General features: G+C 42.0%; 1 protein-coding gene across 1 annotated transcript in view; it reads left to right on the top strand.

Moving 5' to 3' along the window:
- Window positions 1–14,088, top strand: part of LOC124618413 (E3 ubiquitin-protein ligase listerin) — a 145,216-nt gene that overhangs the window by 17,025 nt on the left and 114,103 nt on the right. Inside the window, exon 4 of the mRNA XM_047145347.1 lies at window positions 4,051–4,166. Coding sequence (XP_047001303.1) covers window positions 4,051–4,166 — 116 coding nt within the window. The remainder of the gene's footprint in view (window positions 1–4,050; window positions 4,167–14,088) is intronic.

The raw sequence follows: 14,088 nt of genomic DNA, 5'->3' as shown, positions 1-14,088 counted from the left end.
TTACATATTGCTTCCTCCCAATATATCTCAGAAAATCAAAAGAATTAGAGTTCATATGGAGTCTTATGGACAGTCATACTTTCTATGCAACATTTAGAACTGGATCTGGAATGTGTGTGTGTGTGAGGGGAGGGGGAGTTCACCTAATGGTACCAGAAGTATGCTCTGTCACACATCATAAGGTTACTTGTGGAGTGTTTATATCTAGATATGTAATAGCAATGCCCTTGTCTCAGACTTTTACCTTTGCATGTACAAAAGTAACTTCCACATTGGTGAAATGCAGTAAAAATTATGTGAAATAAAAGCCACAAAAAATAAAATTCAGATAAGTATAGGTAACCACTCATTTATAGTTGATCGGTAGGTGACATATGGGCCACTGAATGGTTGAGAAATCACATTAATATTGAAATTTTGCTTTTGTTCTCTCTATGTAACATATACACTCTATTCACTGTAGTTAGAAGTAGAGAAAATACTCTTACAAGTTTTGTATATTTTGTGTGTCTCCGCATATGTGGAGGAGCAAAAAGAGAAAGAGGAAGAACGTAGTAGTAGGGGAAAGAAGAAGAAGAGAAAGAGGAAGGGAAAGGATTGGGACAGTGATGTGGGAATGGGGCAAAGAAAATAAAAAGACAATCCTGATTGAATTCTCGTTGTACCAAATGATCCAGTGTAACGAAATTGTAAAGAGTACTTTCTGCATATGTTGTTAAGCTGCAAAGAGGATTAAACAGTAGGATGATGAACGGAAGAGGGTGGGAGTCCAAAGTCAAAGTTTTCCCTGGGCTCCAGTAACCCTCCATACATTACTGTCTGTGTACCAGAAATCTGCAGGTGAATTACTGTTCATTTTTTTTTATTTAATATTTCCATCATGTGATTTACAGTAAAGAGCACAAAAAAAAAAAAAAAAAAAAAAGTCTGTAAGAGCCTAGATCAGTGGTAAGCTGTTACTTACTTGTGGCAGTTCACACCATGAGGTGTGGCGGAAATATGATGGGGTGTGTCAGCAGCTGATTGTAAGTACTTAGTGACAGAGAAGTGGACAGATGACATGTTTGTAGAAAGGGTGTAAGCAGTTGCTTCAAATCCTGTTGTCAGTGTAAAGATGAAATGTGCCATGTGTGTGTGTAAAAAATAAAAAAAAAACAAATAAAAATAAAAAATAAATTATGGCACATTGATATCACACAATTTTTCAACCTAATGCAGACCTTGGACTATGCTACAAACCAATCTGTCACTACAGCCTACATTCGAACTCAATAGTAGAAGAAAATGCCAAAGCTATGAGCACCAAATTTTAAGAAAATTGCTAATACAGTAACATGCACAGGTCATAAAATGAGTTCACTTATGGCCTCTCTTTTAAACTACCCTTCTATTGGTTGCGCCAGTCTTTTGCATTACCTAGTTATGCACTGTAAATATGCTGTAGGTGCCACTAGCCAAGGTCTTAAGAAGGGTATGCATAAAGGTAAATTTCTAATTACATTAAAGTCACTGCTGGTCAGATAATTGTTGCTATTGATTGTGTCCTATTGTTCAACCATGGATTGTATATGACATCCTCAAATGAAAGTGAGAATTTCAATGCCACATCAGACTGGGGCTCTGTTTTTCCAACACCAAAGTTACAAGTACTGTACAGCACACAACTTAGTTTTGTGTAGTCCCTGGTAATAAAACAAAGGTGTATCACAATAAATCATGACACTAGAAAACCCATCTGCATATAGATAGTGAAGTATAATACATTTCCTAACTGTGGGGAATGTGTTGTTGGATGTATTGAATGTTTTGGAGACCTGTCTTTTGGTGCCTGACATTCCTTTCTCAATATCAGAAGGTAGAGAATGTGTCACAACAAGATCAGCATTATCATGCTGTTGCTGATATCACAGACATACAAGCCATACCAATCGTAAGTTGACTGACAAGTGATGTCAGAAGTGCATGTCAGCTTTGGATTCTGTTTACCATCCATGTCATGTGATTATGTTATCAGAAGGTATGCAGTAGTAGAGGTTCCCATTTTGAACATTTGAGCACTACATACAGGATACTACTTGTACCACCTGCTGTACTACCACACAGATTTTTCCAATCGCACATTCGGACTTCTCAATCAGACATGCTGGCTGGCTCTGCAACAGTGAAACTCTTGAGTCTGTTACCACAGAGTGCAATTTTGGGCAAGTTATTTCGTACCATAGGGAACAGTGCAAAGGATAAGTCATTGTGATGTACTCACCCACTTGCAGGTCCCTCGAGTACCTGTGAGACTGTTAGGAAGAGATGCAGTATTACCTGTAATTCATGTCGACACCACTTCTACTTTACAATCCTTGATTTACTTGGCATTGGCAGAAGATCGCCATAGTGCTCACATCTCTTAATATTTAAAACTATCCAAAGGCTATTGTACAAAGAGGAAAGGTATATGGTAGAAATTGATGTTCTACGTAAACACTCATTTATTTCACATAACTAAACAAGTCTTCCACAATTGTAAAGTTATTACAATTTCCCCAGTGTGGTAGACTAGCAGAGGCTATTACAGTAAAATTTGGGCTATCAGGTAACAGTACAAGATTGTTAAAAAGAATGTTTTTGTCGCTGTGTTGTAATAGAGAGAATTCTTCTACTGAGTAGCTGTTATGTTGATTTAGATAAATATTCAGTTAGGAAAAGCTTAAGAAACATTAGGTTTGGTCACCCACTTGCATTTGCAATACAGGGCCCTTTATCCTAACCATTCACAAAGAGAGTTCCTCACCCATTAATAATGAACTCAGCAGTTGTGACTGCTGGCAGTAGCAACTGTTTTGTTCTCTTACTCCTTAGTATTATGTCCAAAATTTGCTCCTTGTGGAGGGAGTCTTTCACATCCTCAGCAATACTTTGTTTTCATAGACAATTATGCAGTAATGCAAAAGGATTAAGCAGCACTTTTCTGGACACAGAATGGCGTTATCTATCTAAGGGGGTGTCTTTTTTTCTTCAGCTTATATCCGTCCACCTGGGAGTTCAGAGAAACATCTCAAGATACTAGCCTTGCCTTCAAATCGCCATCTTGATCATTTGTTCATCAACCTTCTCTGTCATATTGTACAGTGGAAGCTGGTCAAGTTAATTCACACATGAACAGTTTCAACTTTGGTCACTAAAATTGTTATTTCCTGGGAAAAGCAGTTAAAATTTACAGCAAATCTCATATGTTAATTATCTATTTAGAAACTAAACATATTTGCAGTTTGGTTGCAAATAGGGCTCTTAGATAGTGAGTAATGAGCCAAAAAACGTTTAGGTTTGGCACAATATGCTGGCAAGTTTCCCATAGTTGGCCCTTGTCATTTCTACCGAGAAGCTGGACATTTTGCTGTGTGACTTGTCACTTCTTTGGACTACTGGGAAAATTGCTCAGAAAGAGGTTGGTTGCAATGCAGGAGCTCCATGGGAATTTGTAAAATTGCGGTTCCAAATGCAACTGTATTAAGTTATGTGGACAGTGTTCTACACATATACTCTGGAAATCACCGAGATTATATGTTGCACCACATAGTAAGACAAATTAAAAAGTTTCTTCCTGTTCCATTTATTGATGGAGAACAGGAGAAAGCCTTCTAGTAAGCTACTGTACATAGTGCTATCGAGGTAATTCTATCTTTATGGTCACTACCGGAGCGATATGTCAGCTGACGAATTTGTGGATTCTGTGTTAAAAACCAGTTCTCAAACATTTTTAAATAGGTTTTTAATGAGATATTATTACCCCTGGGGTTCAACACTGAACCATTGTGAAAGTTATATTTTGTTATAGAAAAGTTCCATCCCATCTATTTTTCCTTTGTTCTATAATTTGTTAAATGAATAGCATGAATTAACTACATGCTTTCTCTCTCGCATACAGTGCAACATTAAATGTATTGTCAAAACTTCGAAGGCGAAGATTTAGTTCAGTATTATTCTATAAGTTATAATGTCATTGAGAATGCATGTTTTATGGCCTCTCATTTATGCATCATGTTTTATTTGTTTTAGGATGCTTTTCCACCGAAGAAGATGATTGAAGCAATAATATTTTGCCAACAAGAAATATTAAATTACATAATCGATAATGTCACTGTGCAGACTCCTCAGACCCTGAGTAACCCAAAGTAAGTGAGCTCCTCATTTTTATTCTTGAAAGGGCGAATTCTGCCACTTATGAAACTCGCTTAATGAATAATATAAATAGAATGCGTAATACACATTTAAAAACATTTATAGAAATGTTTTATTTTATGCATAATGTCTCTGAAGGTCAGATATTTAGGTAAACACTCCGGGTTGGAATATCAAAAACTGTGGAAAGGACAGATTCCTACTCAGTGTAAAGATGCAACATTGAGTTGCATGCAGGCTCCACAAAAAGACTGTTACATACAAAGCTTTCAGCCAAAGCCGTCTTCAGAAAAGGAAGGAAAACATACACACCCATTCATGCAAGGAGGCACACATGATTGCTATCTCTGGCCACTTTAGTCAGACTGCAACTGTTACATTGAATGAAAGCAGCAATCCAGAGTGGGATAGAGAAGAGGGAGGGATAGCAGAGTAAGGGTGTGGGAGAGAAGAGTGATGTCTAGCAGAAAGTGGAAAAGGTTGGTGGAGACATTGGCAGACAGTGAGCACAGTGAGGGTGATGGGCAGGATGTGGAGATACTAGGTTATCGTAGATTGAGGCCGAGGTAATTTTGGGAGCAGATAATGTTTTGTAAGGATACTGCCAACTATGCAGTTCACAAAAGTTGATGGTGGAGGGGATTATTCAGATGGCCTGGGTTGTGAAGTGGCCATTAAAAGCAAGCATTTTATGTTCATCTGTCTGTTTTGCCATGGGGTGATCCACTCTGTTCTTAGCCACAGTTTGGCATTGTCCATTCATCCTGGCAGACAGCTGGTTGGTAGTCATACCAATATACAAAGCTGAGCAATGATTGCAGCAGAGATGACATGGTTGCTTTCACAGGTGGTCCAGCCTATGATGAGATAGGACACACTTGTGACAGTACTATAACAGGATTGGGGATGTCTTGCATCTGGGTCTTCCACTGGGATATATGATCCCTGTGGCAGGGGCCTGGGATTGGGTATGTAAAATGGAGGAGATCATGAAACATATGTAGATATTGTCACTGTACCAGCATGCAACACATTAAAATACAGTAGTGCTACTATTACAGTGAAAATACACATGGTATGGTCAGTGTCATAAAATTAAATGGAATGCATATCAAACACCTCAACAGCACAACTGTATCGTCAAAGCTGACATGTCCCCTAGGAGGCTCGCCACTCTTTAGCGGGTTTGTGCTTGGCCACCACGGGGCCCCAGCCTTTGCAGCATTTTTTTCCTTTATGTGCTTTATGTCTATCCTCTTGCTGTTCTTTTCCCCCTCACTTTTGGAACATGTCTGGGATACTATTGGGAATGTTCTGCATTGTCTGTCACTGATGTAAGAACAGTCTCACCTATGTTTTTTGCTCCATTTTCCTTTCCTTGTTTCCCTTCTCCTCTCGTTCCTCCACTTCAGCATTTGAGGTTCCTCTTTTTCTTCTTCCTCCCTGTGCGCTCCTGAAGGACAGCCCATGCGTCTGATGCATAACAGGCAACTGGGTAACGCGGAATAACCGGTCCCATGTTGACAGGTAGGGTTCGCACGTACACCCTGGTACTGGCCAGGCCCAGAAGGGGCGATCACCTGAGGTGCAAACTTCCCAAATTGCCATGTTCACAATCGGTGTCTACAAAACATAAACATAATGAGGCAATGATTCAAAGACTATTCCCACTGCACCATGTTTCCTCATGGTCTTATGTACTGAAGACAGTCAGTCCTTCGCCACAGTAAATCCATTTATTATTCAGAAAGGTGTTGATCCAATTGCCGGCCCTGTGAAGTCCTGCTCTCATTTACGGAATGGCACTTTGCTTTTGGAGACTACTTCTGATTCTGAAGCACAACAATTGCTTGAAGTCTCGCTTCTCCACAGCTACCCTGTTCGTGTCGAGGCCCGTAGAACTTTGAATTCTTCCTGTGGTGTAATTTACACCAGGCTGCTCGACGGTCTAACTAAGACCGAAATTCAATCTTACCTCTCTGATCAGGATGTCGTTGCCGTCCATCGTGTAATGAAATAGGTAGATTCCTCCTTAGTGCCCACCCACATTCTTTTTCTCACCTTTGATAGAGTGGTGCTTCCATCCAAGATCAAAGCAGGCTATGAAATTATCACAGTCCGGCCATATATTCCGAACCTGGTGCGCTGCTACCAGTGTCATTGTTTGAACCACACTAGAACGTCGGTCGACATCCAGTCAAATGTGTAACGTGTGGTAGGGATGCGCACGAGGGCGATTGTCCACCTCCTGCCCACTCTATCAAGTGCAATGGCGCCCATGCCACCTCCTCTCGGGATTGTCCCGTGTATCTTGATAAGCGGGCTGTCCAAGAGAGCGGGGTAAAGGAAAAAGTGCGTTACCCAGTAGCTTGCAGGTTACTGGCTAGTCGCAAACCCAGCATTCTTCTGTGTGGCACCCATAGTTCTATTCTTTTTACCCCTCGCTCCATTAAGGATGTGCCCACGCAGACGTGCGACCACCAATTCAGCTCTGAGGTTGTGAAATCGCCCAGTGTCAAGGTAGCGTCGCTATCTCCCCCGTCCAGCTGTGCAACAAGTCGTCACACTCTCGCCTCAAGGGGCGAAGCCACCAGCTACACAACCGGCAGGCCGGAGAGGACAGTAGGAGTACTCCCGTGATGACTTCATCCGTCCCTCCAGCCAAACAACACCGGTGTCTTCCTCTAACCAGTAAGGCTCAGAGAAATCCACCAAAGGCAAATGGTCTTCTCCTTCACCAACTCGGGAATCCTCTTTGACGGTGTTGCCCAGCTGGCCTCTGTGTTGCCGGTGCGCACCACCAACTGTTTTTCAGCGTTAGACTCCACAGACCGACCACACAAGCAAGGTGATGCCTCTGCGGACCCTATGGAGCAGGATCCTTCTGCTTCTGTGCCCTGTAGTAGCGACTCTTCACCAGCGGTCACTCGGCAGCTGCCGAGGTGCCACCCCCACATCTCTTCCTCATCATGACTCTCCTCCAATGGAAAGTTCGCGGCCTTCGGTCCCACAAAGAGGATTTACAGCTGCTTTTAGCATCACAGCGTCCCCTTGTTCTATGCCTTCAGGAAATGAAGTTGCGCCCTCACAACTGTTTTGAGCTTTCACATTTCCTATCGATTCGTTTTGACCTTCCCCTGAGGTCGGCATTCTATCTCAATGGGGTATTATGCTGCTCATACAGGATGACATTCTCAGTCAAACCATCTCCCTGATTACCGATTTTCAAGCTGTTGCAGTCCACCTTTTCCTTTCCCACCTGACTTTTTTCCCTGTACCATTTATGTCCCTCTGTCATTCGATGTCACCATGGCAGACTTCCTTCAGCTTATTGGGCAGCTACCTCCCCCATTTTTGCTACTCAGCAACTGTAATGCACATCATCCTTTTTGGGGTTCTCCCAGGACCTGTCAGAGAGGTGCCCTCTTGGCTGACCTTCTTAACGAACCTAACCTCTTCCGCCTTAACATTGGAGCACTCACTTTCCTTTCTTTCTCCTTGCACACCTATTCTCATTTGGACCTATCCTGCACCGCCCAGCTTGCCCATCATCTTGAGTGGTCCATTCTTTCTGACACCTACTCAAGTGACCATTTCCTGTGTGCTGTCTGTTTGCTGACTCCTACCTCAACCACGTGGACGCCCAAATGTCAGTTTACTAATGCTGACTGGCAGCGTTACACTTGCCTGGTGACCTTCGAAGAACAAGATTTCCCCAGTTGAGATGGCCAGGTGGAATATCTCACAAATGTTATCCTTACTGCTGCAGAATGTCCCATTCCTCGCACATCCTCTTTACCATTTCATGTCCCAGTCCCTTGGTGGACTGAGGCATGTCGTGACGTAATTCGTACACGGAGACATGCTCTCTGCGTTTTTAACTTTCATCTTACCCTGGCAAACTGCATTCATTATAAACAGATGTGTGCAAAGTGTCATCACATTCTTCGGGACAGCAAAGAAGGTAGCTGGATTTCACTCACTAGTTCTTTTAACAGTTCCACCCCATCTTCTGTCATGTGTGCTAACCTCTGACGGCTCTTTGGGACCAAGTACTATTCCCCAATTTCCGGCCTGACAGTAGCAGATGATGTCCTTGTGGACCCTGTTGCTATCTTCAACACCTTGGACCGCCTTTTTGCAGAAGTTTGAAGCTCAGAATTGTGAATGCTACAATGCCGCCTTTAGTATAAGGGAGTTGATCATGCTCCCAGTTCCTCCTGATCCTCCGCCCCAGGGCCAGTCGCCACCCACATTCAGATGTTGCAGCAAATTTGTCTTGTGGGCATGCAGTTTCTGCTTAACACGTACAACCGCATCTGGGCAGAGGGCTTATTTCCCGAATGCTGGTATGAAGCCATTGTCATACCCATACCTAAGCCTGGTAAGGACAAAAACTTTCCTTCTAGCTACCACCCCATCTCTCTTACCAGCTGTGTTTGCAAGGTGATGGAACGTATGATTCATGTCCAGCTGGTATGGTAGCTCGAGTCTTGCAATTTACTGACGAATGCACAGTGTGGGTTTTGAGCGCAGTGTTCTGCAGTTGACCATCTCGTTACTTTGTCTATCCACATCATGAATGGTTTTCTGCAGAAATCCCAGACTTTGGCCATGTTTTTTGATTTGGAGTAGGCCTATGACACCTGCTGGAGAACCGGTATCCATCGTGCTTTTTACACATGGGGCTTCCATGGCTGCCTGCCCTGTTTCCTTCAGGCATTTTTAAAAGGCCGAGTGGGTTCTGCCTTGTTGGACACCTTTATCCAAAAAAATGGTGTGCTTCAGGGTTCCATCCTGAGCGTCTTCCTCTTAGCTGTCGCCATCAACCCTATAACGGCCTGTCTCCTTGCTGGGCATCTCCAGCTCCCTTTTTGTTGATGATTTTGCCATCTATTGAAGTTCTCCATGGACCTGCCTCACCAAGTGCCGCCTTCAGCGATGTGTTCATTGTCTTTATGCCTAGAGCATCGACCGTGGCTTTCACTTTTCCACTGACAAAACCGTCTGCATGAATTTTTGGTGACGCAATTGGTTTCTTCCACCATCTTTACATCTTGGGCCTGTTGCCTTTCCGTTTGTTGAAACTACAAAATTCCTGGTGCTCATGCTCGATAGGAAATTCTCTTGGTCCTCCCATGTGTCTTACTGTACATGGTTCCTCAATGTCCTACATGTTCTCAACGGTACTTCCTGGGATGCTGATCGAACCAACCTTCTCCATTTGTACCAGTCCTTTGTCCATTTGAGACTCGACTGTGGGTGCTTTGTTTATGCATCTGCATGTCTATTCGTCTTACGCCGTCTCAACACTGTGTACCATTGTGGCATCTGTTTGGCCACAGGCGCCTTTTACACTAGCCCAGTTGAGAGTCTGTTTGCTGAAGCTGCTGAACTACCACTGCCCTAACGATGTGACTTTCTTCTCAGCAGGTATGCACGCCATTTGTTTACCATACGTGGCCACCCATCCTATCCCTCCTCCTTTGATGATTCCTTTGATCGCCAGTATGGAGCACATTCCTCTTTTCTGTTACCTCCTGGAGTCCACTTTCAGCACTTGCTACAGTGGCTTAACTTCACATTACCTGTACCTTTCCCTTCACCACGTTGGCTTCGTGAAGTGGCCCATGTTAGCCTTGGCCTTCATTCGCTTCCTAAGGACACTACTCCAGCCTCGGTCTGTAGCCTTCAGTTTCATGACCTTCGCATGGAATTTCGCGAGAGTACCTTTGTATACACTGATGGCTCTCAGACTGACTGTGGGGTTGGGTGTGCCTTCGTCATTGGCACCTGTATCTTTCGATATCTGCTTCCGGCACACTTCTCAGTATTTACAGCCAAGCTCTTTGCCCTGTATCAGCCCACAGAGTATATCTGGTGACACAGCCTTTTCGATTCTGTCCTCTGCTCAGACTCCCTCAGCGCCTTTCAAAATCTATGTGCGCTGTGCACTGCCCATCCCTTAGTGCAATGGGTCCAGGAAAACTGTCACTTACTCACTCTTGGTGGAGCCAGTATGATGTTTCTGTGGGTTCCTGGTCATGTCGGTCTGCCAGAAAATGAGGCTGCTGATGCTGCTGCCGAGGTTGCAGTTCTCGTACCTCAGCCCGCGAGTTCCTGCGTTCCCTCTGATTATCTTTGTGTTGCCATCTGTCAGGAGATGGTGTCCCTTGGGCATCGCCAATGGTCCTCACTTCACGGGAATAAGCTCTGGCTTATTAAGCCTGTCCAAGTGGCTTGGACAACCTCCTCTCGGTCCTCCCGTGGGATGAGGTCATTTTAACTAGGCTGTGTATTGGGCACTGCTGTTTTAGCCATCGTCATTTGATAAGTGGTGCTACCCCACCACTTTGTACACATTGTGCCCAAGTTTTAACAGTCTGCTACTTCCTGACGGACTGTCCATTTTGTAACCGCTTACATTCCCGCTTGGGTTTGCTGTCTGATTTATCGGCCGTTTTAGCAAATGACGTGTGAGCTGTCAACCGTTTTTTACTTTTTATTCATCAAAGTAATATGGCGAAGGCCATTTAATTTTTAGTTTTGGACCTCCAATTCTGTATGGCGTCTTGTTTTAGCCCTTTTTCCATGTGCCTGTTTTGAATTGGGCGCGTATGACCCCAGTTGTTTTTTGTGCCCTAAAGCAAAACAAAACCAAAACCAAAAGTTGACATGCATTCAGTTTGATTTTATGATGGTGACCAAGCTATGTGCATGTTCTTTTTACAGTGACACTAATATATTTTAATGTGTTGAATGCTGGCTGAGTAATAGAACTGACATGAGGCTTGCATATATAGTTATATCATTTTTTCCCCCCCTATATGGATTTCACGTTCAAGATAGTTATGTCTACATCTACTTTAGCTGTGCGAAACCCTTATTAGAGACACCTTCAAAGATGTAAGGAATATATCATGCTAAGTGAATCACAAATTTTGCTGTGATTTAGCATGATAATTGCCCAAGGGGATAAAATTAGCTAATCACTAAATTATGAAATAAAATATTTTTTTCAAAATAAAATAACAGCCTGTGTAGGAAAATGACATCCCCCAAGAAATTTACAATGGCTGTGGAGCAATATGTGCAAAAAGACTGTCAACTACACTCAGTTACCCTTTATTCAATTTGTTACTGCCCATCTTATAACCTCTATTAGACTGATCTTCCATGTACTTTGCTGTCTCTTGCAGAATCGCAATACCATTGGCAAAAGCTTGAAGCTACTGTTTAATCACTCTGAACTTTAATTCCTTGTTCAGATTCCTCTTGGGTTTCTTTACTGTAAGCTGGATGTACTGATCGAATAACATGGGGGATAGGCTACAATTCTGTCTCACTCCATCCTCAACCAGTGCCTCCCTTTCATGTCATTCGATGAAGGATGAGAGATAGAAAAACTATATATGAGGGTTGGAGCTTTAATAGTGGCGACTATTTATTTACAGCTCGTACAAAATAGATACATGTTTCAAATTTTTACTGACCTTCAGTGTAGTCACCTGCATTGTGTATAACCCATTGCCAGTGATGTGGAAGTTATAGGTCACTCTTAGCAGTGCCAGTGTGTTGACAGTTCGAGCAGTGCGATCTATTGCCCAACAAATTTGTAGCAGCTCAGAAGCGAATGCCGTGAAGTGTTTCCTTCACTTTAGAAATGAAGTTGAACTCATGAGGGCTTAAGACAGGGGAGTGCAGTAGGTGGTATAGCACTTAGCAGCCCCTTCAGTCAAACAAATCAGTAACAGCTTGCACTGTACGTGCTTGAGCATTGTCCTGCAAAATGATGGTCAGGTCCTGCAGAAAGTGTCACAACTTCTGCCTCTATGCTGTTCACTTTTGGAACACAACCTACAACCAGCTTGAAGGTCAGTAAAACTTTGAAACATATATCTATTTTGTACGAGCTGTAAATAAATAGTTGTCACTATTAATGTTCCAACACTCGTAGAAGAGGTGTATGAAAGAAACAAACTACAGGGCAATGTTATTGGAAGGGAAGAATAAATAGATGAAGATGACAGGAGAGAGGACACTGCGGGAAGAATTTGACAGCACACTGAAAGACCTAAGCCAAAACAAGGCAATTGAAATAGATGATATTCCCTCAGAGTATTATTGAGAACTTTGGCTTAACCTCCCATAACAAATCTGTTGCACTCATTGTGCAAGCTATATCAGACTGGTAAAATACCCTCAGATTTCAAGAAGAATGTAATAATCCCAATTCCAAAGAAGGCAGATTCCGACATGTGTGAAAATGACCAAACCATGAGTCTAATAAGATATGATTGCAAAATACTAACATGAACTATTTTCAGAAGATCAAATAGGCTGGTAGAAGTGTTTGACAATGTTGATGGAATGCACACTTTGAAATTCTGAAAGTCTGATGGATAAAATAATGGGAATGAAAAGTTATCTGCCACTTCTACAGAAACCAGACTGCATTATGAGAGTTGATTATTCTTTGTAAAGTGAAAAAGTTGTTGATGCAGGAACAACCAGAATAGAGCAGTCCAGATTCACAAGACAAAACAAGGACAGCTGTAAAGCTTTTAGAATGAATGTTCATCAAAAGGCACCAAAAATAAATGCAAAATATATCTATTTAAAAAAGAAGATAAAAATTTGCTTGATACATTACTAAGAGACAGTCTCCATTCCTTCCCATCTGACTCTGTTCGTGTAGACTAGATTTGGATTAGATTCAGAGAAATAGCATTGCTGGCAATTGAGAGATATATACCAAATAAATTAATAAAAGATGGTACTGATCCATGACGGTGCACGAAATAGTTCAGAACATTGTTGCAGTAGCAAAAAAAACATCATGCCAAATTTAAAAGAACATAAAATCCCCAAGATTGGTGAAGTTTTATGGAAGCTCAAAATTAAGCATAATCTTCAATGCTTTTAATAGTTTCCACAAGGACACTCCATCTCGAAATCTGGCAGATAACGCAGAGAGATTCTGGTTGTACATAAAATACACCAGCAGCAAGATGTAGTCAGTACCTTCACTGTGCGATAGCTGTGGTAATGTTACTGATGACAGTGCCACTAAAGCAGAGTTACTAAACACAGTTTTCAGAAATTCCTTTACCAAAGTAGACAAAGTAAATGTTTCAGAATTCAAATTAAGAACAATTGCCAGTATGATTAACTTAGATACAAATTTGTTGTAGCAAATCAGCTTAAATCACTTAACAAAGGCAAGGCCTGTGGTCCAGATTTTATACCAGTTAGGTTTCTTTCAGAGTATGCTGATACAGTAGCTCAGTACTTACCAATCATATAAAACTAATTACTTGTTGAAAAATCTATAAGTAAAGATTGGAAAGTTGCACAGCTCAACCAACACCCGAGAATGGAAATAGGAGTAATTTGCTGAACTACAGACTCATATCCCTAACATTCATTTGCAGTAGGATTTTGGAACACACATTGTGTTTCAACATTATGAATTTCCTCGAAGTAAAAGTTTTATTGACAAATAGACCACACAGATTCAGAAAATGTCATTCTTGTGACGCACAACTAGCACTTTACTCTCACAAACTAGTGGGTGCTATCTAAAGGGGATGTCAGATTGATTCCATATTTGGAGATTTCCAGAATGCTTTTGATACCATTCCAACAAGTGACGTGTAATCTAATTGTGTTCCTACCTAGATAATGTTGCAGGGAAAGCGAAGAAAAGACTGTGATTTATTGGCAGAACATGAAAATGCAACAGGTCTACTAAAGAGACTGTGTACACTACACTTGTTCCTAATCTTGTGGAGTATTGCTTTGCGCTGTGGGCTATGCAGCAGATGGATTTATGGAGGGCATTGAAAAACTTTAAAAAAAGCAGCTCATTTTGTATTATTGTAGAATGGGAGAGAGAGCTACGGATATGATATG

The sequence above is a fragment of the Schistocerca americana genome, chromosome 1 (genome assembly GCF_021461395.2).
Source record: "Schistocerca americana isolate TAMUIC-IGC-003095 chromosome 1, iqSchAmer2.1, whole genome shotgun sequence".
In the NCBI taxonomy this organism is placed as follows: Eukaryota; Metazoa; Arthropoda; class Insecta; order Orthoptera; family Acrididae; genus Schistocerca; species Schistocerca americana.
This window is presented reverse-complemented; position numbering and strand designations above follow the sequence as displayed.